The sequence below is a fragment of the Anser brachyrhynchus genome, assembly GCF_964034855.1.
Source record: "Anser brachyrhynchus genome assembly, chromosome: 1".
Classification (NCBI taxonomy): Eukaryota; Metazoa; Chordata; class Aves; order Anseriformes; family Anatidae; genus Anser; species Anser brachyrhynchus.
In genome coordinates this window covers 73,036,321-73,062,732 of record NC_137694.1, presented here as the reverse complement: position 1 = coordinate 73,062,732, position 26,412 = coordinate 73,036,321, and the positions used below count along the sequence as shown (strand labels likewise).

The following is a 26,412-nucleotide window of genomic DNA, read 5'->3' as shown; positions in this document are numbered from 1 at the left end:
CAGCAGGGCTAGGGAAGTGATTGTCCCCCTCTACTCGGCTCTGGTGAGGCCGCACCTCGAGTACTGTGTTCAGTTTTGGGCCCCTCACTACAAGAAGGACATGGAGGTGCTCGAGAGAGTCCAGAGAAGGTCAGCAAAGCTGGTGAGGGGTCTGGAGAACAAGTCTTATGGGGAGTGGCTGAGGGAGCTGGGATTGTTCAGCCTGGAGAAGAGGAGGCTCAGGGGCGACCTTATTGCTCTCTATAGGTACATTAAAAGAGGCTGTAGCGAGGTGGGGGTTGGTCTATTCTCCCACGTGCCTGGTGACAGGACAAGGGGGAATGGGCTAAAGTTGTGCCAGGGGAGGTTTAGGTTGGATATGAGGAAGAACTTCTTTACCAAAAGGGTTGTTATGCATTGGAATGGGCTGCCCAGGGAAGTGGTTGAGTCACCATCCCTGGAGGTCTTTAAAAGACGTTTAGATGTTGACCTTAGTGATATGGTTTAGTGGAGGACTTGTTAGTGTTAGGTCAGAGGTTGGACTAGGTGATCTTGTAGGTCCCTTCCAACCTAGACGATTCTGTGATTCTGTGAATCTGTAAGTCTCCCTGCTTTAGATAACTCAGTAAAGTCTACCTATATACTTTGGAAAGGTCTAATCCCTGGCTCCCGTCCCACTCTAGGTGTGTTACAGATGACCTTTTTATTTACCTTTTGACATATGGTACATTCTCTGCATATTTACTTCACTAAAGTGTATATTCCTACACAGACATACTTTCTTAGCACATCACATGTTGCTTGCACCTCCCAATGACTCTCTTGATGCAAAACGATTAATATTTGCCTCATTGGTGCTTTATTCAGCATTTCTCTCCCATCAGGGAGTATCCATTTTCCTTCAGACTTTGTGGCTCCCGATTCCTTTAAAAAAACAAAACCCTTTCTCTTAAAACTTTTTAGTTCTTTCTTAGGTTTCAACAATTCTCTGAATCCTCTTTGGATTTATTCTTCGTTTTTCCTCAGACATTAGATGCCTTATATACTTGACTTCTTTTTCTACATATTGTAATTTATTTTTCAATACTCCCAAGCCCTGCTTTCCCAGTAAGTTGAATAGCTTGTTAGTAGCTTCCTTCACAACTGTTTTCTCCTGTCCTGACAATAAAAGATCATCCACATATTTGTAACAGTCATAGCTCCTCGGGAGGTTGGAATTGCCCCAAAATCTGTTCTAGAACTTTGCCCAAATAAATCGGTGGCCCTGTAAACCCCCTGAGATAAAACTGTCCATATGTATTGTTGCTTCCGCCCCATTTCAGGGTCTTTCCAATCAGAGGTGAATATATCTTTGCTCTCAGGGCTTGAGAGCACTCCATTAATACCACTGTTATTCCAGTCTACCAATTTACTATTTGAATGCTCAATTTCATCATCAAATCCCTTCCCAACAAGTTAGTCCCTGCCTTGGGTACATACAATAATTGCCCAGAGATCATTTTATCCCCTAGTCTCAGCTTGGTATCCCCCAAAGGTGGCACTGTTATCCCAGCCCCTTCTACCCCCATCACTTTTTAAGGTTTCATTAGTTAATTTAATCCCTGATACTTTACAGGCCAGTAATGACCTAGCTGCCCCAGTGTATTGGGTTCAATGGCAAGGTTCAGGGGGTGGCTGCAGTGGCAACCCCCACGAGGAGAATCCAGAAGCCTCCCCGTGGCAGATAAGGGACAATTTCATCCGGCCCCAAAGAGGCCCACCGCTGCCCAGAGCCAAGCCATGAGCAACACAGTCTGTGCCTCTGTGAGAGCACATCCACGAAAACGAACAAAAACCTGCTGCTCAATAGCAGCTTCCGAGGATCGAGAAACCTCCCTGCAGACACCAAAGTCAGTGCAGAAGGAGGGGGAGGAGGTGCTCCAGGCGCTGGAACCGAAGCCCCCCTGCGGCCTGTGGAGAGGCCCCTGGTGGAGCAGGCTGCCCCCCCCCCCCCCCCCCCTCTCGATACTTGGGAAACTGACCAAACACCACAGCAAATATATCAAAACTTCTAGACTGTTACTTAGATAATGCCTACATCCTCTTTCCCTGCTCATTCAACTTCAAACAGCTCTGTCAAACACTACATACCACACCTTCAATAACCCTTTTTAATACTTCTTTCTATCTTTCTCCAGTCTGTACTTTCACCAAAGTCTCAGTCATTGGCCAACTTAATTCCATACCTTTCTCCCTCCAGGATGCTGAAACAACATATCAGTATAACATATTTCATCCCATTTTCCTTCTCTCCTCCTTCTTCCACTCCGGATATTCCTACCTGAAGGAATTTAAACTTAAACTTAAAACATCCCATCAAAGCCTGTCCCTGCTAAGATTCAGGCCACAACACAGGTAGCTTTCCTTGCCTGCCATTCCTTCATCTCTCTTCCCCTGTTTTCCATCCTGGCCCTGACTCCTCCTGAAGATTTTCTTCCTCTTTCTCCAACCCTCTGCCTGACTACCTGCTACACTGTCAATACCATTAGTTTCACTCTCTGCTTTTCCTTCTCATCTCCCCTCTTGACACACACGTTCAGGGCCTCCCACAGGAGGGCCCCCCAGTGACTGTTCACTACATCCCCCCACCTTCTGGAGCTTTTTCTATGTATCTTGCCAGGCTTTAATCACAAAATGAACTTTCAAGAGCCCTTGGGATACCGGGTCCTCAGGATTCATCCCCAAGTACTTTCTCATTCTGACCCCAAGTCTCTCATATGATTTCTGTGTTGCACACTATTATTCTTCCAGCCAGGATCGGCAAGTGGTTATTTCTGCCCTGCCAGTATTACCCCTGGTCCTGGAGGATGAGCTCTTTCCCATTTTTGTATAGCAGCTCTCCACCTGATCATTCCCATTTCTTTCCCTGTAAACAACATATTTATATACATAATTCCCCCCCCAAGAGTATAAGTCAGGTCCTAGGAAACTCCTAACCTCTCTGCTGGTAAGGAGGGGGGGAAGTTCACTTAAGAGGATACACAGTTAGTGCTAGTACTGTTAGTATCAGGGAAGGCAAAATTCTCAGTACCTCTTCTACCTTGTTCTAATTCTTGCCAGAGCCTAGAGTACGCTCTTCTCTAGGGACAGCGTTAATTGCAGTCCCTGTCTCCCTTCCTGGAGCGACTGCTGCTGCCACCGGTGCAATATTAGGATTATAGGGAGCATAACTCGGCTCCTTCTCTGAAAAAAAAAAAGGAATCTTATTGTTTACATACAAATTTCAAGCCTGAATTTTCATCAGACCCATATTTTGGCCAAAATACTGCTGTTTCCTTAATTGGTTCTTTTGTCCAGACTGATACACAATATTTAACCATTATTATTTTTTTTTTAATCATCTCCTCTAATTTTGAGATTCTTTTTCCAATTTCTTATCATTCTTCAAGAAGAACTGTCAGTAGGCACTCTCCCAGGGATATATCTGCCTGTTCCCTGGAACTCATATTTTCCCATTTTTCCTAGCCCTTGTCAGTGTGCTTCTACAGAAATTTCCCTCCTGCAGGGTACCACACGCTAACGTTCCAGTTCTGGAAAATGGGGGTGTACTGCGAAGCACTTCCCCGTGCAAGGGCTACCGCACACCTATGAGAATACCAGATTCCCTGGTGTACTGCCAAGCACTTCCCTGTGCAAGGGCTTACCGTACTCCAAATTTCCCGAGACTTTTCCTTTCTCTCTCTTATCTCATGCTTCGTCCGTCTCCAGCCGCACCCCTCGCGGAGCTATGGAACCGCGGATCAGGACCCCACACTCGTACAAAAGTACGTCTCAATCACACGTCACACAGAGTCTCACCCGACCCCCAAGGCAATACTTAATATTTCTTACCTTGGTCTGTGCACAGAGTTACCGGATCAATTCTTAAACCCGGAGTGCCTACCTTCTTCCCTTCCCCACTACTTCACGGATCCTGCCTCTTTAATCAGTCTCGGGCCCTCTGTCAGCTCTCCGCAGAACCGCCACCATTGATGCACAGGACCGCTGAAATCAGCAGGGCATGCCTTCCTGCTGCTGCGGCGGTGAGGCTCCCCAGTAGGTGACTGGCTCCCGGACGAGCCCCCAAATTGTGAGAAACACTCCGTAGCCAATAACTTAGGCTCAGGCGAGGATCTCAGTGAAGTAGTGATTTATTTGTGATTGCAATGGCGGGCGTCCCACAAGCAGGAGCGCACCTACTGGTTCCAAAACACAGTTTATGTACTTTTTGATGACAGGACCCTCCCCTGTTTCCCCACTGGAGTTGGTAATCCAGGTTCACAATCTATCTGATGCTTCACAGACAATGCCTGGCCTTCAGTTGCTGGCCTGTTAAATTTCAGATTTCTTTTGACTTTTTTACTGTTTGAAGTGGTAATGTTTCTTCACTTATCTGACTTGACTTAACACTGTGATTTTCACCTAATTGTCCTAAGGAGTCTGGTTGTCTGCATTTTACAAGGTCGCCTGCTAAGTTTTCTTACCACTGCAAGCATATCTCAATACCCCATTCCTTACCTTTAAACAATGTAACTCTGCAAAAACATTTTTATTCCCACACTTTTAGTTGCACTCCATAGCCTAATTTGTCTTGTATTTCCTTAAATTACACAGTTGTAATTTGTGTTGATCAATTTATATTTTGTTGCAATTGGAGAAGGGAAACTTCTTTAAGTAGTAGCAAGCACAGTGAAATCCAACAATTAGATGAGTGTAGGGAGTTGCAGGGCAAGGACGCTAAACAACTGTTCAGTGATTTGTAGCCCTTCTATGTAGGGTCAAGACAGATCCGTGTCAGATAAGTCACACATACTTGTAACTGTGCTGTTTTCTTACTGCTCTGGCAGTCCTTCCTCCTTCTCTCTTAGAGACAGAACTTCCTAGTCATGCAGAGAGAAATGGAAGTGATGTATTTCATCGGCAGTATCTGAAAACTGGTCCTTGGTGTTCTTAAAACTATATGCAATGAGCTTAGGAAGTAGGAGATTGTGTAAGGTGGCACTTAACTTTTTAGATTGTGAAGCTTGGGACGTTGCTGGTGGGAAGACAGATGAGATAACAAATGTTGCCCTCCTGTTCCCAGTTGAGAATTAATTTGAATAGTGATTGAAAATACAGGAACTATACTTACTTGTGGAAATTCTGTATGCAAGAGGGTCCATTTGTTTCCTGATTAACTGATCTGAGACATGATCTTCCAAGAAATAGGTAATAAATTCTTTAAATTTTTACTAAATATTCTTGTGAAAAAATATCTCTACAGAGTATAGGTTTAGTAGCATTTCCATAGTACCCTCTCCACATCTCTTTTGTTTTATTTATTTATTTATCTTTAAAAATAGCTTCATCATAACAAGCTTTTTTCTGCTGTGGGTACAAAGACCAAGAACACTAGCCAGAAGAGCAGGCTGATGAAGCTGCCAGATGAACTTTAACTGAACTTAAGCAGACCCAGATCTCTTAAGAGCTAAGAACTAGTTCAGTATGTTAGGGATTGCAGCAGACATAGGAAATATCCTTGTCAGAAGCCCAGATAGAAAATCTCCTTCACTTCATAGCATGTGTCTTGGTTTGGTTAGGAGACCTTTTTTTTCCTTTTTCCTATGGCAAATCTTAAAACTTTCCAACAAAATCTAGCAGACCTGTGGGAAGGTATATTGAGGTTTGTCAGGATGATGTATCTTCAGATTCCAGAGTGAAGTCTGGATGTAGGATTCATCTCTGAAATCTGGGAAAAAAGGGATTTTTTTTTTGTTTTGTTTCTCCTGGATAAATTGCAGTGAGGGCATGCCTGTTTTGAAGCAAACTTACGTTCAATAGGCTGATCCTCTCAGTGACTTTTTTTTTTTTTGACAGAATGTGCTTTAATCTTATTGTTTGTAAATACCTTTCACCACTTCAAAATATTGCAGATGCTGAAGAACGTGCTTTGAATTCCAACCTAATTGCCTAAAAGTATTTAACTGCCAAAATACTTTGCTGTCCTCTTGGATGAAAAGGCACTGCCTGATTGCTACCCTGTGAGGGACAATTTGTTGTGCAAGTTCTCTGAATGAGCTGATTGTACTTGGAACAGAACTGAGTGTAACAGCACTGTGTCAGCCACTGAGCAATGCTGCACTGTTCGTGTGTGCCTGAGAGAGGTGCTCTGAGCCTTAGACCTGCATTCCTCATTTCCAGGCTGATGGTGATGCTCGGGCTAGCTTTAAACCAAGTAGCATAGGTATTGTTATTGGTATGCTGAGTTGATGCCATGCCTCGAAGTTTGTACGGATCTTAACCAACCAGCGTTTTTTGCATAAACACGCATTAACAGGAGAGTATTAACAGCAGTTGCCATGGGTACACCTGGAGAGTTCTGTCAAAATCTGTGTCCAGATGTGTTAGCTGTAGTACGAAGGTTTGCTTGCTCATCTTAATGTCACGTCCAGAAATGCAGGGTAAATTATAGTGGATGATGAGGTCGGATCCTTGTACAGGAATTTGTCTTTGCTTCCAAGTTTCTGAAAAGCACTCAGATGTAGCTAAGCTGCTATAGCTGCTCTATTCAGAACAGCACTTAAAACATTCCTGTAAAGACAGTGATGAAAGACGACTCTATGTAGACTTTTAATACTGCACTTACTATAGTAACTTGAGCATTTTCTGGTAGGAGGTTTAGCAATATGACTATAAAATGTCTAACACCTGTTGACACCTCTATTCTTGAGGGTAGGTGTGGGGGAAATACAGAATATCTTGTTTGAAATGGTTTTAAAGTACCCTCAAATGCCACATACTTGCAGGGGAACTCTAAAGAAATGTTTCTTGCTTCGAGCAGAAGAGAAGGCCTGTGGTGCTGTTCAGGTAAAGACCACCACACTGAATCTGAAACCTTTGGTGTGTGAGCTCTTTTTTTTTTTTTTTAGTTTTGTTTTGGTGTTTTGTTTGTTTGTTTGTTTTTTTCCCCTCTGCCTGCCACCAGCATTTATAATTGTTTGGGTTCAGCTTCAGCCAATGTTCTTTCAGTGCTCAGAGTGATTTGGACCTGATCAGTCATCATATGTATTTTCTTTCATTTAATCAAAAAAAACAGTTGCTCTTGACCCATTGCTGCCTTTTGGGTTCGTCATAGTGTAGGAAGAAAGTGCATTGGAAAGTACTTTAGTATGTTTTAATCTGTCAGTGCTGAAGAGAACTACTTTGCAGAATAAATGGCAATAAGTAACCTTTGAGTTTGGAACACTGTAGAAATTAAAGCATCGCTCCTTTATAGATTAAAAAAAAAAAAACAAATGCATAAGGGCGTGTGTGCTAGAAGAATAAGTAGTAATGTAACCTAGGCTATATATAGCTCCCAGGTGCATTATTTCTTGCAAAAGCCAGATGGGATGGAAGGATTTCATCTTTAGTGAAATAACAAAACAAAACCCTTTTCCTGAGGTCTGCAGAAAGAGAACGTCACACTATTGAGCAAGAGAGATTTGACTTCTTTGTAATCAAAGAATTTCTGTGTAATTTCTTTATAAAGGTGAGGACATGTTGTGTTAAAACACCACTTAATTATAAGGTGTACATGTCCAAGTAGGATGGAAAACCCTGTTGACATTTAGTTATGAGGGATCCTTAGAAAAAAGTGGGGAAGAGGAGATCAAAAATTCCCATGAGCTGCACTGGATATCTTATCCTTTTTTAAAAAGTTTTTAAATGTGTGAGAAACACTCCGTAGCCAATAACTTAGGCTCAGGCGAGGATCTCAGTGAAGTAGTAATTTATTCGCGATTGCAATGGCGGGCGCCCCACAAGCAGGAGAGCGCACCTACTAGTTCCAAAACACAGTTTATATACTTTTTGATGACAGGACCCTCCCCTGTTTCCCCACTGGAGTGGGTAATCCAGGTTCACAATCTATCTGATGCTTCACAGACAATGCCTGGCCTTCAGTTGCTGGCCTGTTTTTGAGATGGTAATTTTTCTCCCCTTATCTGGCTTGACTTAACATAGTGATTTTCACCTGATTGCTCTAAGGAGTCTGGTTGTCTGCATTTTAGGAGGTCACCTGCTGAGCTTTCTTATCACTGTAAGCATATCTCAATACCACATTCCTTCCTTCTATACAATGTAACACTGCAAAAACAACATTTCTATTCCCACAATTCCCCCCTTTTCTCTTTTTATAATTTGTTGATTTTTGCAAAATTTTTCTCTAAGATGTAATCTGGTAGAGGTCTTCCTCTTCTTCACTTTCTTTGCTTTCCATTTCCTCTAATATCATCATCTTATCTGAGTAGGGTGGTGGATCCATGGTCATTTGTTTCAAAAGTGCAGTTTCAATTAACCGCTGGACAAGTCCCCTTACACAGGGGATAATGCAACAACCAATGGCTGTCAAAACTCCTGCTACTACAATCAAGGATGTAAATATGGACACTACCATCCCTTTCCATTTACCAAACCAAGATTTCAACCATCCTGTGATGGAAGTGTCTGCTCCTGAGTTTTCTGCCAATTCATTGGCAAGGGTGGTAAGCCCTTGCAATGCTCTAGTTACTGTGCCATCCAGGGCAGTATTGTTAGGGATAAAAGTACAACAACGGTTGCCCAGCATCACGCACACACCACCTTTCTCCACAAGCATCATATCTAATGTTATTCTGTTTTCCCAAGCCATTTTGCTGGTGGCATTTAGTTGTTCAGCGATTCCTCTTATCGCATCTCTTGTATAGTTTATGAATCTCTGCTGATTATAATAGATATAATTAATCCAATCCACATTTTTATTAATTGTTACCCACCAGAACAGTGACTCAAACCCTGCAGCAATTTGATTCCTGGCTTTATGTTCATCAGGAACTCCTCTAGGCACCCCAATAGAATCTATGTACGCTCTATCATCAAATGATACTCCTAAGCTTCTTTTACTTCTTCTGGGTATTTGTGATGTTTCTCTTTCAAATGCCAGGGTGAAGGGTATAGCTAATTGAACAAGTGCACAAGTGCCTCCCCAGTTAGATGGCAGGATGGACCGTAAGATCTTCCCTCCACAGTACCACCAGAGATCTGCCCGGGGGATCTCAAGTCTTGAGCAGTTTCCCATCAAGTCCTTGGTAGCATTCAAGGTCCTCGTGCACAAGGCAAATTCTCCCAGATGCCAGGTAGCACTCACACCCTGCCGTGAGAGGCAAGCTGTATGGTTTTCTATAGCTGTAGAGAATGCAGGGGGAACCCTGATACTGCTATCACGCAAGGAAGGGAACAACAAAGAGAGAGACTTACAGGCCTCATTTCCCCAGGCAGTCTTTTCTTGGTACAGTGCAATCATCCATCGCATCCCCTGGGAATCCTTGGTCCACTCCAATGGGCAGGGCACTATCTGGGCAATCGGTCATCCCGAGGCACAAGCATAGCAATCGCTATGGTTGAGACTCTGGACAGTATATTTGACCCATGCTATCCAGGCATTCACATCCCCATACCCTGTTTCAATCTCAAATGTTTGAACTGCCGCATTTCAAAGAGGGCCTCCTGTTTTCTCTCCTGTTTTCTCCTTGAGTTTCTCCCTTTCTCTGATGGCAATAGAGGATCGTTTCCATACAGCTATTCTCAATCTGGCTGTTGGGTCTCTACCAGTTATTTGTTCTCTCTGCTCAATTGTCGTTGGGCATTTAAATCTCCACAAGCTAACACCTCACAAGCATCAAACATGACAGATCAATCACTAAAAACAAAATTAATAATTGATTTTTCCCTGTCATTATTTTTAAACCTTAGGTTTCCAAATAATTATCAATACAAAGAATAAGATATACACTACTACCATAACAAACCCCCGTTGGGAACACTTCAATTCACTATATGCCAGTCCTTTCTCTCAATCACAAGTCACACTCATTAGTTACCTGTGAAAATAAAAGGTTAGTTTACAATTGCAAGCTCTTATCCCGCTCAGAGTCCACTATGAGATTTTTCTCTTCGATTTCAGCTTCCAACAAGTCTTCTGTAGGAACAGCTTCCCAGGTACTAGGGTCAACGGATGCCTTCACTCGAGTATAGCGAGTCCAACCTTTTTCCGCAGTTCCTATGGCTGTTTCAGTGGTTAGTAGTACTTGGAAGTGTCCTTCCCATTCGGGCCAGAGTTGATCCTTTCCAGGTCTGAATCAGGACCCAATTTCCCACGGGTCCTGAGAAATGACAAAGAAGAGGACAACCCCAGAATACAGTTCTTAAGAAAACTCTCTCATTTCGAATTGTGGTATCTCATCCCTTCTGCCCAGATAGGGTAATCCGAACAGCATCTCATACGGTGAAATTCCTATATCATTTCTTGGTGCTGTTTGAACCTGTAGGAGTGCTAAAAGTAAGCATTTTACCCAAGGAAGTTGGGTTTTTAACGCTAATTTAGATAATTGCTTCTTTAATGTCTGGTTCATTCGCTTTGCCTTCCCAGAAGAGGAGGGGTGCCAGGGGGTGTGAAAAAGCCCACTCAATCTCTAAGGCCTGCATTAACCCTTGCAGTATGTGTGAAGTGAAATGACTTCCTTGATCTGAATCAATGTTTTCAGCTATCCCATATCTAGGGACTATTTGCTCCGGTGATACCTTAGCCACCGTGTTTGCAGTGGCAGATACAGAGGGGAAAGCTTACACCCATCCAGTCACGTGGTCAATTAGGAGAAACAAGTACTTAAATCTCCCTCCTTTACGTAACTCAGTAAAGTCTACCTGTATACTTTCTAAAGGTCGAATCCCTGGCTCCTGTCCCCCTCTAGGTCAGTTACAAATGACCTTTTTATTTGCCTTTTGACATATGGTACATCCTCTGCATATTTGCTTCACTGAAGTGTATATTCCTACACAGACATACTTTCTTAGCACAACATCACATGTTGCTTGCACCTCCCAATGACTCTCTTGATGCAAAACGATTAATATTTGCCTCATTGGTGCTTTATTCAGCATTTCTCTCCCATCAGGGAGTATCCATTTTCCCTCAGACTTCGTGGCTCCTGATTCCTTAAAGAAATCTCTCTTAAAAACTTTTTAGTTCTTTCTTAGTTTTCAACAATTCCCTGAATTATCTCTGGATTTATTCTCAGTTTTCCCTCAGACATTAGATGCCTTAAATACCTGACTTCTCTTTCTACGTATTGTAATTTATTTTTCAATACTCCCAAGCCCTGCTTTCCCAGAAAGTTGAATAGCTTGTTAGTAGCTTCCTTCACAACTGTTTTCTCCTGTCCTGACAATAAACGATCATACACATTTTGTAATAGAAATTCCTCCTTGGGAGGTTGGAATTGCTCCAAAATCTGTTCTAGAACTTTGCCCAAATTAATCGGTGGCCCTGTAAACCCCTGAGGTAAAACTGTCCATATGTATTGTTGCTACCGCCCCCACTTCAGAGTCTTTCCAGTCAGAGGTGAATATATCTTTGCTCTCAGGGCCTGAGAGCACTCCATTAATACCACTGTTATTCCAGTCTAACAATTTACTATTTGAATGCCCAATTTCATCATCAAATCCCTTCCCAACAAGTTAGTCCCTGCCTTGGGTACATACAATAATTGCCCAGAGATCATTTTATCCCCTAGTCTCAGCTTGGTATCCCCCAAAGGTGGCACTGTTATCCCAGCCCCTTCTACCCCCATCACTTTTAGGGTTTCATTAGTTAATTTAATCCCTGATACTTTACAGGCCAGTAATGACCTAGCTGCCCCTGTGTATTGTGTTTGATGGCAAGGTTCGGGAGGGGGCTGCAGTGGCAGCCCCCCACGAGGAGAATCCAGAAGCCTCCCCGCGGCAGATAAGGGACAATTTCATCCGGCCCCAGAGGGGCCCACCGCTGCCCAGAGCCAAGCCATGAGCAACACAGTCTGTGCCTCTGTGAGAGCACATCCACGAAAACGAACAAAAACCTGCTGCTCAACAGCAGCTGGGAGAGCGAGGAGTGAGAAACCTCCCCGCAGACACCAAAGTCAGCACAGAAGGAGGGGGTGGAGGTGCTCCAGGCGCCGGAGCCGAAGCCCCCTGCGGCCTGTGGAGAGGCCCCTGGTGGAGCAGGCTGCCCCCCCCCCCCCCCCCCTCTCGATACTTGGGAAACTGACCAAACACCACAGCAAATATACCAAAACTTCTAGACTGTTACTTAGATAATGCCTACATCCTCTTTCCCTGCTCATTCAACTTTCCCAACTCATTCAAAAAAACAGCTCTGTCAAACATTACATACCACACCTTTAACACCTTTAATAACCCTTTTTAACACTTCTTCCTATCTTTCTCCAGCCTGTACTTTCTCCAAAGTCTCAGTCATTAGCCAGCTTAATTCCATACCTTTCTCCCTCATCCCATTTTCCTTCTCTCCTCCTTCTTCCACTCCGGATATTCCTACCTGAAGTGGCCAGCCTGCCCACACTTAAAACATCCCATCAAAGCCTGTCCCTGCTAAGATTCAGGCCACAACACGGGTAGCTTTCCTTGCCTGCCATTCCTTCATCTCTCTTCCCCTGTTTTCCATCCTGGCCCTGACTCCCCCGGAAGATTTTCTTCCTCTTTCTCCAACCCTCTGCCTCACTACCTGCTACACTGTCAATACCATTAGTTTCACTCTCTGCTTTTCCTTCTCATCTCCCCTCTTGACACACACGTTCAGGGCCTCCCACAGGAGGGCCCCCCAGTGACTGTTCACTACATCCCCCCACCTTCTGGAGCATTTTCTGTGTATCTTGCCAGGCTTCAATCACAAAATGAACTTTCAAGAGCCCTTGGGATACCGGGTCCTCAGGATTCATCCCCAAGTACTTTCTCATTCTGACCCCAAGTCTCTCATATGATTTCTGTGTTGCACACTATTATTCTTCCAGCCAGGATCGGCAAGTGGTTATTTCTGCCCTGCCAGTATTACCCCTGGTCCTGGAGGATGAGCTCTTTCCCATTTTTGTATAGCAGCTCTCCTCCTGATCATTCCCATTTCTTTCCCTGTAAACAACATATTTATATACATAATTCCCCCCCCAAGAGTATAAGTCAGGTCCTAGGAAACTCCTAACCTCTCTGCTGGTAAGGAGGGGGGGAAGTTCACTTAAGAGGATACACAGTTAGTGCTAGTACTGTTAGTATCAGGGAAGGCAAAATTCTCAGTACCTCTTCTACCTTGTTCTAATTCTTGCCAGAGCCTAGAGTACGCTCTTCTCTAGGGACAGCGTTAATTGCAGTCCCTGTCTCCTTTCCTGGAGCGACTGCTGCTGCCACCGGTGCAATATTAGGATTATAGGGAGCATAACTTGGCTCCTCCTCCAAAAAAAAAGGAATCTTATTGTTTACACATAAATTTCAAGCCTGAATTTTCATCAGGCCCGTATTTTGGCCAAAATACTGCTGTTTCCTTAATTGGTTCTTTTGTCCAGACTAATACACAATATTTAACCTTTTTTTTTTTTTTTTTACTATCTCCTCCAATTTTGAGATTATTTTTCCAATTTCTTATAATTCTTCAGGAAGAACTTTCGGTAGGCACTCCCCCAGGGATATCTCCCTGTTCCCTGGAACTCATATTTCCCATTTTTCCTATTCTGGAAAATGGGGGTGTACTGCCAAGCACTTCCCCGTGCAAGGGCTACCGCACACCTATGAGTTTACCAGATTCCCTGGTGTACTGCCGAGCACTTCCCCGTGCAAGGATTACTGTACACCAAATTTCCCTGGTGTACTGCCAAGCACTTTCCCGTGCGAGGCTTACCGCACACCAAATTTCCCTGGTGTATTGCTAAGCACTTCCCTGTGCAAGGGCTTACCGTACACCAAATTTCCCGAGACTCTTCCTTTCTCTCCCTTATCTCACGCTTCGTCCGTCTCCGGCCGCGCCCCTCGCGGAGTTACGGAACCGCGGATCAGGACTCCACACTCGCTCCGTACAAAAGTACGTCTCAATCACACGTCACACAGAGTCTCACCCGACCCCCAAGGCAATACTTAATATTTCTTACCTTGGTCTGTGCACAGAGTTACCGGATCAATTCTTAAAACCCAGAGTGCCTACCTTCTTCCCTTCCCCACTCCTTCACGGATCCTGCCTCTTTAATCAGTCTCGGGCCCTCTGTCAGCTCTCCGCAGAACCGCCACCATTGATGCACAGGACCGCTGAAATCAGCGGGGCATGCCTTCCTGCTGCTGCGGTGGTGGGGCTCCCCGGTAGGTGACTGGATCCCGGACGAGCCCCCAAATTGTGAGAAACACTCCGTAGCCAATAACTTAGGCTCAGGCGAGGATCTCAGTGAAGTAGTAATTTATTCGCGATTGCAATGGTGGGCGCCCCACAAGCAGGAGCGCACCTACTAGTTCCAAAACACAGTTTATATACTTTTTGATGACAGGACCCTCCCCTGTTTCCCCACTGGAGTGGGTAATCCAGGTTCACAATCTATCTGATGCTTCACAGACAATGCCTGGCCTTCAGTTGCCGGCCTGTTTTTGAGATGGTAATTTTTCTCCCCTTATCTGGCTTGACTTAACATAGTGATTTTCACCTGATTGCTCTAAGGAGTCTGGTTGTCTGCATTTTAGGAGGTCACCTGCTGAGCTTTCTTATCACTGTAAGCATATCTCAATACCACATTCCTTCCTTCTATACAATGTAACACTGCAAAAACAACATTTCTATTCCCACAATCGGAAGTCATTTTCAAGGGCTTATAGAACAGATTGTTTAATCATTTATTTTTTTCTTGAAGAGAGTTTGAGAATAAAACAAGAAACTTACAGTTGTTATCTTTGCAAAAGTATTCCTGAAAACAAAAATAAATTAGTATCAGTTACTGATTCAATTGATTTCTACTTCCTCAAGAAAGGTGAGAAGAAATAAACCTTTTAGTTCTGTCCTCTCTTAGAGTAAAATTAAACATGAGCTGTTTCTTTCTTCTAACCTATTCCTAAATCTGCAGTCAGCCATTTGGAAATCGGAATTGCACTGAAAAACAGAGACTGGTTAATTTCAAGGGTATGGAAAAGCAGAGGAAGGTGACATTCTCAAATCTGCCAAAGAACACTAAATTGGTTTTCCTTTTTACATTTTTATATGGGAAGTCCTGTGTCCTTAATTGCTCTTGGAATTTTGTCAATTTTTATTAATCTATTTATTTATTTACTTATTTATTTTCTTCCCCTGCAAGCCAGTCTGCCTCAGCAGCAGTTTTTTTCGTCCCATTAAAAATATTATATCTTGGCAATAGGAAAATGAGCTGGAAGTAAATAGTCAGACTTTTTCAGAAAGTATCCAACTAGTTCATGTGCAGAAACAATTAGTTTGAAAATCAGGACATTTAGGGCTTACATAACTGGCCTAAGAGTTTTAACAAACTATGGCTTATTTTTGATACTTTCTCGTTTTTTTCCTATACCTCATAATTTGGAATTACTGGTCATTCAACAATGTACTTTAATAGGAAAGAGAAACAGAACAGTCAAATACAGAGCCTAAATATTTTTTACTGTATGCCAATATTGACCAAAGAAGTTTGTCTCTTATCTGTTGTGCTTCTGTTTTATTTCCTGTTCAGTATCTTTCATGTTCCTGTTTTAGTCTTTAAAAAATTTGCGTTCTGCTTTCACTGCTTTCTGTAGTTCTTTAATTGCGTTGCACTGAACAGTTTAATTTCCAAATTACTGATTGCATTTTATATTATATATGAAAAATAAATATATTTTTTAAATATGCTTGGAAAGCATAATGCAGCAGTGAAATTTTACTGGACAGACTTAATAGTAGAGCAAAGATCCAGTGCTCACCCAGTGAGACCTCTTTTTTTTTTTCCCCCTCTTCTCGCTGTTTTAACATCAAGCGTCTCCACACAGACTTGGTTATATGGCTTTGATTGTAATGTAACTACAGTTGGAGAAGATGCAACTTCTCAATTGTATCCTGGAGATTCTCAAACACAATAGCTACTAAATTTAAACCAACAGGCCTGTCCTTCTTAAAGCTAATCCTTCCTCTCTTCCTACATCTATGCTCTCTATATTTATCTCTGGAGGAGTAGACAAAACTCTCTGTGTGTGTTGTTGGGTTTGTTTGTTTTGTGGTTTCTTTCTTTCTTTCTTTTTTTTTTTTTGTGAGCAAATCTTGGAAATGAATATGCTGCAAATTTGTTGTGCAAGTCAGATATGTGCTGATTTACATGGAACAAGAGAGTAGATGCTTACAAAACTTGAACCATTTTACTTGTCTTGCAGGGTCAAAAATACTGAATTGTTGATAGCTGAAATTTATCAATTTAAGCACATAGTCATATTAGCTTTTCTTTCAAGGGAGAGGAAGTGGGAAAGAGAGGTTCCTGAAAGGGTTCACAATCCATGGGGTTAATTTCCCAAAAGCACCGTGAATGGAACAGGCCTTAGTTGCTCAGAGGAAAAGAGAATTTAAAAATCTTCACCTCCATTTATTTATTTTTTTGTTTGGGGTTTCCTTTTGCTTACCCTTAGCACAATTAAGCTACTTATGTTCTACAATCTAAATAAACCAGGTTTTAATTTAAACAGACTTTTTTTAGTTGTATAAATAAGAGGCAGCCCTGATCTTAAGAGTTGCCAGTTTCCATGTGTGATCTTTGCTTTGTCTGTCTAGGCTTTTTGTGTAGGGGAATGGTGCCAGTACTTTGCTGCCACTGTTAAAGTAAAAACTATAATTACATTGTCAAAATAATATTTATAGTATTTTCGGGGAATAATTGTGGGAGTGTGATGAATATATTATACTCATCAAACTTTTATGTAAACATAAGCAAGAGTTTTTATTTGAGTTATTGGTGTTGTTTTTGGCCTTTGTGTTTTTCCAGTCTGTAAAAATAATATTGGGATATTCATGGTCTTTGTAGCATTTGCAGAGTGTATGCCCTAACAATCAGTTGATACACTATCTGGTAGACGTAAACTGCTATTTGCACTTGTATTGGGATTTTAGTCTCATATTTCCATAGCTTTAAAAAATCCTGCGTTTTTAGAGTTTTGCTATCCCCTAATTATTATAGCTCAGAGCATTTTACTACTTTACCAAAAAGGAAAGTTTTAAGCAATTGGTTTGTTCTCTTGGTATTGTTTTTTTTTTGTTTGTTTGTTTGTTTTTTTGTTTCTTTGTGTTAAACTCATTAATCTTTATTTTTTTTTCAAAATCAAATGTGTGTCTGGGTACTTTTGAAAGGTGACTGTGAGCATCTCCCAGAAACATCTATGCTATGAGGCAAGTATGAGGTTTTCTAATGACAGACAGTTGCCCCTTTGCTAGTTAATGGTACAGGGAGGACTTAGGCCTTTTTTCTGCTGGGTGATTTTAAGTTACCAGGTGTAGAAAAAAAAACAAAACACAACACAACACCTTCAGTCCTGCCTGTACGACTGTTTTAACTTTAGAACTATTCTCTGTGCTGTGTTTTTGGTGAATATTTTCACAGCTTTTTAATTAAATGTCTGTCTTCAGAACATCTACTGCAAAGATGACAGCCATGCAAATTTCACCCTTCTTAGGTATGTCACCATGATGTCACCTTTGGTGGATGGGAAGGATCTCTGTCTTTACAGTTTGATCCAAAATCCGTTAAAGGCAGTGGAAGGACTCTGACTTGGGTGGCCTTTGGTTCAGGTCTTTGTTCCAGGTCTTTGTTCTTTGGCTTTTTTTCAGGAACTGCAAAATAAGAGCCAGTTTTTACACCTCTTTCAGCTGTCCACAGAAAGGAAAAAGCCAAACCTGGACTACTACACGTCAGAATTGTCATGAGTTCGCAAACGCTGAATTCTCTTTAGCTCTTGTGTATGTAGTATTGCCTCTGCCTGCAGTTCTTCAGCTGCTGGTGCTGTGGGTTTAACTCTTGTACTGCTTAGTGGGACTTGCACGCTTTGAATCTTGTGCAGTGTATGAGGCACAAATTCCCTGTGCAGGGCTGCCGTGCTCCTCGAGGGCCTGGATTTTAATCACTGTGCCTGGCCTGTCTCGCACAGTAAACTGCATCTGTGTAAGACAGCAATAACTGTCATTCTGAGTAAATGTCAGTGCTGCATTGTTTTCAGCATGATACCTCTGGGTTCGTTCACATGGCGTGGCTGTGACTTCTAGTATTAATATGGAAACTTTACGTGTGCCTTAATTTCTTTCTCTTATTTTGTAACACTTTGAGCGGAATGAGGTTTGAGGAGAGGAAGTTTAAATGCATTGACAAAAGGCAGGTTTAGGACAAGGGACACTATTTAAATACAATATTTTCTTGTGCTGATGAGAAAAAAGGAGGGGTGGGGAGAGTGGATGGAGCTTTTAACCTGAGAACAGAAGCCTGAGGAGGACCTGAATCACTTCTAGACTCCTGACACCACTCTCAATTGTAGTTGTTCAATCTTGTGTCCGAACATAGGAAACTCCACTCTTGCTTTCTTATAAAAAAAGAACAAACAAAAACACCACCACCAACAAAAAAAACCACCACCCTTTTCCTAATTCTGATGTAAATTTCCTACCGAGTTTGAGTCCAGTGGCCCTTTATACCTACCCTTTTCCCTTTTTTTTCCCCTCCTACTTTGGGCCTGATTCTCCACATGATTCCTGTTGCTTCTGCAGTGATTGACTAGTTTAAACTGTGTTACCTTGAGAGGTTCACCTGTCTGACATGCTTGAATTGGATGTAATAGAAAACAGTCTTTGTAACAGTGACAGAAAAAAGCTAGTGCTTTCCAACAGTGTGGTGTTGATTGTCCTGATGATCAAACTGATGTTTCCCTGGTGTTCATGGAAATTCTTTTTAATTGCTGTACTGGTAGGACAGCAGACAGTGACTTTTAGGGTTGATGCCGATCATTCAGCTCCTTCGAAGAAAGAGACTAATCTGAGCTTATCTATCCTTAAATGGTATCCATCTATCCTTAAATGGTAACAAGTAGATCAGTGGGATACCTTGTAGGGTTCCTTTTTCTAGTTGCTAGTTGCTCTTGGGCATTGTGTATAGCTTTTTTTTTTTTTTTTGTGTGTGTGTAGGGTTTTTTTCATGTTTTTATTTCTTTTTTCTTGCTCCTGCAATTTGGAGGCTTTCTAGCATAGCTTGCCAAGATGTTGCTGATTTATGACACATGCACAGTGGTTTTAAAATGTGGATTGATATCCACTGGAAGCACAAAGGAAATGGGAGTTTGCTGATGTCTATTTAATTAGAATGGTTTCTGGTTACTTTGGTTGAGGCTTAAAATGAACAGCAGTGTCTGTATTTCGGTGGACTTTTAAACGCGGTGTTCTGTAAGCCCTTTCCTTCCTCCCTCCCTTCCTTCCTACTTTTCTCTTTGCTATACCCTACCCTACCAGCAAATATGTCCGAAAGATTCATAATGAGGCAGGGCATGAATACACGTGAATCAAAACTTACAGAAATATCTGTAGATTTAACATGGTGACCATTGGTTTACTGTAAAGGTAAAGGTGTGGAAAAAAATAGTTTTTCTATTATGGGTACAAAACTTTTCCCTGTCTCTTTCTTTAGGTAAAAAGGCTGTGGTGTTTCTACTCTGCTCTCATATCCTATGCTGAATCAGCAGCTGCATGGGAAGCTCTAGCACGAACCGGGCCATCATAGTTCTGATGGTCTGACATTGCGGCATCTGCTTGGTGCCTGTGTTACTAGCTTCACTCTATATCAGAGAGGAGCCAGTCTTTATTTCATAACCTGCCGCTATGCTTTGGACAGGATCCTGGGGTTATTTCCAATGATTTGTATAGTGTGGGCCACATGCTTCTTTCCAGTCTTGTGGTTGTGATGAAGGAGAAGCAGGAGAAGAAATAAAGGATACCTTTACATTTAAGATTACATTATGGTATTACGGGATATGACCGCAGAAAGATTTTGTTGTTGTTGTTTGTTTTTTCCCAACCAGGACTTCAAGATCAAGATGGGAAGAACAGGGCAAACAAGTCTTTTAATGCCGACAGCTTCCCAAAGATAGAGTGTCTTAAATTTCTTCTGTCTATGTTATATTTAGTTGTTTTCACTTTTACTGAGGAAGGGCCCTTTCTAAAGAGTCTTCTGCAGATGTCCAAGAGTGCTGTCCTTCGTGCAGAGAAAGTGAAGATGTATGGGGGATGGAAGGGAACTGGAGGATGATCCAGGCAAAAAGAATGTGAGGCGTCTGCATGTCTTTGGATAAACTGTTGCATGTTTGTATCAAAATCCCAGTAGTTAAAATTATATAAAAGCTCACCGTGACATCCTTCAAACCTTATGATTATCACAGCTGTGTCACAAATTCCAGACTCTCCAGGTACATGAGCATGATTCTGATGGAAAGGGAAGGGGCTGTTTGTAACTGTGGCCTTTGAGATACAAGCTATGAAACTCATTCTGCAGCATCCTTTCCTTTAACAGTTTTGTGCTGTGAGAGAAATGCCTCGTGCCTCTCCATCTCTTCTTAATGATAATTCTTTCTACTGCCAGTGTAGAAGGGAAGAAGTGTCAAGATTTGTGCCAGAGGACATCAGGTTCATTCCCCTTCTTCCATGCTCTGGGCATACTTGATGTTGTGGGATATGGAAGGGACCGTAACAAGAAGATGAGAAGAAGCAAGTAACCTTTAAATGTGTATAAAAATGTAATGCCCAAAAAACATGTACATGAAAACAGTTGCTGTGTATTAAAGTGGATATGGAAGTAACTATGCCAAATGTAAGTTTATTTGTTGATCTCTGCCTATTACAAAAGGACCATGATCTGTTATTACCCAAATATACAATATAAGTGGTTCAAGGTAGAAAAAAGTCTGATATCCTTTCCATAGAAAAAGATCATTTAACTCTTCTAAAGAAAATGTAAGCACTTGAATGGAAATTTTGGTTTAAACAAAATGATGTCTACAGTATGCCATCAAAAATAACAATCATAGTAACAATAATTTGAGAAGTTTGGTCATAATCTTGGTTAGTACTTTAGATTTTAATCATTTCCTTTTATTTTTTAGACCTGTGCAAGGTATCATGTAGTAGTGTGTCATATGGTTAGATGCCACAAATAACGCATAGTGGGTGGCCAGTCTTTTTTGTTATTTTTCTTGGTTTCCTGGCATGGTTTAAGTCCAGGTTGAGACTCCCCAGGACTTCAAACTTGCTGATTTTGCTGGAGCAGGCTCTTTAAAGAGACATGGTTAGATTTAGACTCAACTTTTAGGTTGAACCAAAAAAAAAAAAAAAAGATTTTACATCCTGATGCATGTAGGAAGCTTATAAATACAATTCCCAAGTCTGCAAGCACTTACATATGTTTTACTTTACATAGGAGAGTAATCTCAAGCATGTGTTTTTGCTACTTCTGGGGTTATAACAGGAGTCCCATTTATTATGCCTTTAGACTTCAATAGATAAGTTTTTAAAGAAATTAATGTACTTTATTTTTTTCTTTCTAAAAATAAAACAGTGCAATTAAAATAACAGAACGTAAAGAGGACAGTCCAGTCATTGTATTTAATAAGCTTTTGCTAGTGCTGTATGAATCAGAATCAGTATCAAACTGATTTCATGGTAGGCAGTAGACTGTCCAACTGACTCTTTTCCTGGTAAATGCACAAATACAATCTTTGGAATCTACCATTCTGAGATCTTGTTAGAACTTAGTTCATGTTAGAGACTAATTTCGTTGTCTAACAATTGCTTCCAGCTCCCTTCTAATTCACTTGTAACTTTTCATTTGCAAAGCATGTTTTTTTTCCTGTTTGTTTTGAGGCACATTCTCCTTTGTGGCAAAAAAAAAAAAAAGAAAAAAAAAGTTGATCTTTTGCCTAGACCCTTATCTTTCAAAACCAGAATTATTGTCCAGTTACTGAACATAATGTTCTGTTAATATTAGAGTTGGCATTTCTGAAGGAAAGAAAAAAATTAAGTCTTGTTTTCTTTTCAAGGTGGAGGAGATAGAGTGGGACCAGAAACTTTTTAAACACAACATTCTTGGTATTCCACAGATGGTAAAAATGGGTTATTAGGCTGCATTGCAGCAAGTGCAGTACGATCGAGGCAGAAATATAATCAGTAGCTAGATGTTCATTTTATTTACAGAAGTAAAATACTAAGCACTATTTTAATAACTTTAAATGACAGAGCCCGTATAGGTATTGTACATTTATTTTGAGTAGTCTAGACAGACTGTTTTCCAAGGAAAATACATTTTCATCAGTATTTGTGGTATGATTCATGGTGGTGAAGAGGCAAATAACTCTTTTTATGGCTGGAAGTTGCTTTAACTTGCAGCCACAAGGAAACAAAGCAATGACTGGATGATAGTGGTGGAAACTAACATTTTATATTAATGGAGGTCTACACCTTATGCTGAGTTGAAGGTTTTATTTTTCCAGTGATAGTGACATATCACAAAACATATTGCAATTGTTTACAAACAATGGAAGGAGGTCTATGTTATGTCTTACAGTCCACAAATCAGATTTGCAAAGCTCACAGGCTTCTTAAAAGGTGTGCAGTTTGTCAGCAGGTGGTGACTTGTAAATCTTTGTGCATGCAGCCAGGGTAGAGAGGGCACACCGACTATCTCTTCATGCATAGCTAATGGCTAGCAAAACATTAAGAGATTTGCAAGTTCACTAGCCTTATGTTTGCAGCCTGGCATTTGATGTTGTATGTCTTCATACATGCTTGGATTGGATTTATTTTATATGCTTACGTAATGCCAGTTTACGATTGGACAATTCATTACATAGATGGCCTTTCTGATGAGCGAGGAAAGCAAAAGACTAAGTAATGTATTTATAGCCATCTGTGCTGTCTGCCCCAAATAAAAGGAAAAGAAAATCTCTTCTCATGACTGTTACAAGTTTCTGTAGGTGAGGTCAGGGTTTTTCGAAGTGATTGGTGTGCGTGTTTACAGGTTCTTTGCTCCCGACTAGAGAACAGGTAGTAGGAATTCAAAACACAATTCTAATTACTCACCAGGAAAAAAACTTGCTTTCTGTAGGGAGGACCTAAAAAACACGTATGAATATAAACTTCTAAATAATATCCACTACAACAAAATATGTTGCATAATAACATAATGTTTGTGTGTAGTAGCCCAATCAGGAAGGCTGTGGGGGGGAAATTCCATTTAATCTTGTTAACAGAAGAATTTATTGCTACCAAGCATTTAACTTCAGTACTGGAACTTCGGTAACTTTTTTGGAAATATTATCACCTAATAATGTGGAGCAGAAGGAAACAGTGTATTACTTTTAAAACATGATGCTTAAATGTGTGAATAACTTCAAGTATTTGTTTTCATCTGATTCTGCAAATGAAAATGATGCTTTGAAATTACTTTTGAAGTGTAAGGAGCAAGATGCAGGGTCAGGCCTGTGAAATCTTCACATCTGTTTTTCAGACTGTCTGGGTAGTACTGCATTATAATTAAGTGAAAAATGTGTACTATAGTTTGATTCAGTTTGTACATGATTGTAAGAGACTGAAAGGAAAAAATGGAGCTATGTTCTTGAAGGTACTGAGCTGCTGTAGTGCATTTAAGCTATCCTTGTGCAGAGCTGTATAATACCAATTGACTCACCTGTTCCATGGATGGTACTGAGTGATTCTAAAACATCAGTTTACATGTAGACAAACATACCAAAATACATTAGGAAAAATGTTTCCCATTGTACGTGTTGCCCTGTTTTATACAGAGTTTTTTTTTGTAGAACCTAGAAAATCCTCCATAACCAGTGCAGGCTGGTTGTGAAAGCAATGTGTAATCTGAGTATTTGCATTTGCTAAAGAACATCCTGCTTTTATAGGAACCATTGAAATCTCAATGGGGGAAAAACTTCAACTCTGGGGTTAATCTGTTTATCAGAAGTTTAATCTTAGTACATGTAATTTTGCAGTGGTTGACCATCAGCTTAAAAATAGTCTTGTTGACCACACACAGTGTAACTTTTTTTTTTAAATTAAAATTTAGCTGTGCATGTAGATACAGAATCATTTGTTAAAGTCAGTGCTTATAGATACCAACGGCTAGGGGGATGGACTTAGGTGTTAAAGAAATCGTTCCTATGGGAAGGACACACTGTTGTATAATTGTTTTGAGCAGTATTTCCTAAATAATAGCTAATGCTGGAAAGAGTGTTTGGCAATCATTTTTAGCTTCATAAAGATCTGTAAGCTTTCAGGAAAAAAGTGAAATAGTCTTTTTTTCCCTCTTTTTCAGAAAATATTATTAAATGCATAGCAACATTGTTTCAGCTGGTATACTGTGTAATAAACTCTGACCTAATAATCAACTTCATGATTTTTGTTGTTTTTGCTGAAAGGACAATGAGCTATTGGAGAGGAGAAAAGCAGTAAATTTATTCTAGAGATTTCTAAGCACAGTTGGATGATGTGTTGCAGCATTCAAGTCCACCAGATGCAAAACAAACTAGAGAAGCATGCAAGTTGAATGCTACAAAAAAACTTCCAACATTAGGAATGCAATACTTCACTTTTATTGTAGTGTGTTATTTTTTGTTTTTTTTTTTTAACTCATGCATACCTGTGACTCATGCTATGAATTAACAATTAGTTGCTTTATTGTTTTTGTGCCCCCCCCCCCCCCCCCCCCCACTTTTTAAAATGTAAATGCCAGTGTATAGCTTTTCAGTGCTCAGATCAAAAGTAGTTAGCTGGTATTGGTACTAGGTTAGTACATTTTATGTGAAATCATCTTTGGATATAAATGCGACCTATCCGATATTTGTGTGTTCCACCATCACAAAGTGCACCTCTGAGGTGTGTGCGTATGTGGTAGTAGTGTGCTTTTTCACTTTTTCTCTTTTTCTCTTATGCATATCTATGCAAATACTAGTGCAGTGTGATTCAGAGAACATTCTGTGGTGAGCTGCTCTGGTTGTGCTGCCATAACGACCTTGAATGCTCTTCACCCCCTGTTCATAGTTGGCTTTCCACCTGTGACTACTAGATGAGAATTCACACTTAAGTACACTAACCATGGTTGGCATGTGCCATTGAGCTGACATCACACTGAGCACTCTGAGAAAAATATTTTTATGTAAATATTTTTTGGGGGGTGGGCAGGAAAAAGAAGTCCAGGCACTGTAGAAGCAGTGCAGCAGTTGTGTTGTTGCTGTGATGGAGCATATGATTTGGTTGGACGGATTCTGAGCTAGGTACTGTTTTCCATTCTCTTTACTCCTGGAATAGGTCAGTTACATCAGGTGTTTGTAGAATCACACATTTCTTTTGAATTGCTGAGATTCTTCACAGTTAGATTACTTGCATAAGGAAACATTGCAATATTGAGACATCGTTTTCTGCTTAATTGTGAATAGATACAATTGCTGTTGTCTCACAGATTATGCACTTACTCATATATTGATTTGTGTCCTCTAATTGAAAGAAAAATGTTAGCCACTGTTGGTTAAAAACAGGCGCTTAAATATTAAACTCTTTCATTTTTCATGGTGCATTGGCAGAATCATGATCTTTCCTGGATCCTTCTTACTTGTTCAGGAAATCAGGATCAAAGGAGGACTGTGCTGATTGATTGCTTTCACAAATACTGACTCCAATGTGTGATTAATGGAGAATTTGTAGTTAATTTATTATGATATTGCAAATATTTTCTTATTACAGTTGTTACAGTAAGAATGGCAATATTTAAAGGATCTTTATTTTTTTCTCTAGTCTGAGGTATTTTTGACAGCTTAGTCTCTAATGAGAAGTGTAACTGATGTCTGGAAAAAGTCAAGCAAATGTCAGGTAAAGATCAGAGTGTAACCAAATAACCTCATTCCTATTCAAGAGGTCTTTCTCACAGTAGAATAGAGTTCACCAAGAGAAATATACCCTATTCCTAGGACTTCTGCCTTGTTAGTTTTTTTCTAGGAGATAAATATTTCCATAAGATGTCTGCTAGAAGAGTAGCGTGCCCATGCTTGCTGTCCTTCAGAAAAACTGAGTCAGCAGTCTCCCAGATGGATGGGAGAAATGGAAGAACAATGATGGGCAGAGGGGAAAAAAAGAACACACAAAAAAACCAAACAAACCTGCAGATGTGCAGGTAAAGAGAACAGAGATACTAAGAACCAAAGAGAAAAGGAGAAGAGGATTCAAAATGCATTATGGAAAGGACATACATATTTTGCGTGTAAATAAGTTACACGGAAGAAGAAAATTTACTATTCTTTAAGCCCAAGTGTCATCACTTTAGACTTGCTTTCTTTTTGTTCCCAGGAGGACATATGCCAAGACCTCTGTAGGAGATCTGTCTGCTAGCTGGCACAGCACCTTTCAAAGATACCATATTTTATGTTTTCAGAATGTGACATTATTAGTCACCTCCATCTGTAACAGGCTGCTGTTTATAATATCTGCTAAACTGCATTGTAGTATTTGATTTTAAGTTACTTTGACAACGTTAAAGAAGGATCAGGCTATTGAAAGTTGTCGCTAGT

The 26,412-nt window shown here is 40.8% G+C and overlaps 2 protein-coding genes across 10 annotated transcripts in view; one reads left to right on the top strand and one right to left on the bottom strand.

Moving 5' to 3' along the window:
- The window catches only part of ATXN10 (ataxin 10), a 124,870-nt gene that overhangs the window by 17,111 nt on the left and 81,347 nt on the right, over positions 1–26,412 (top strand). The window lies entirely within an intron of this gene.
- LOC308188031 (endogenous retrovirus group FC1 Env polyprotein-like) lies at positions 3,078–9,307 on the bottom strand (the record flags this gene model as incomplete). Its single annotated transcript, XM_080576620.1, has 2 exons — positions 3,078–3,201; positions 3,850–9,307. The coding sequence occupies one exon, from the start codon at positions 9,305–9,307 to the stop codon at positions 8,183–8,185; it is 1,125 nt and encodes a 374-aa protein (XP_080432746.1). The 3' UTR covers positions 3,078–3,201; positions 3,850–8,182.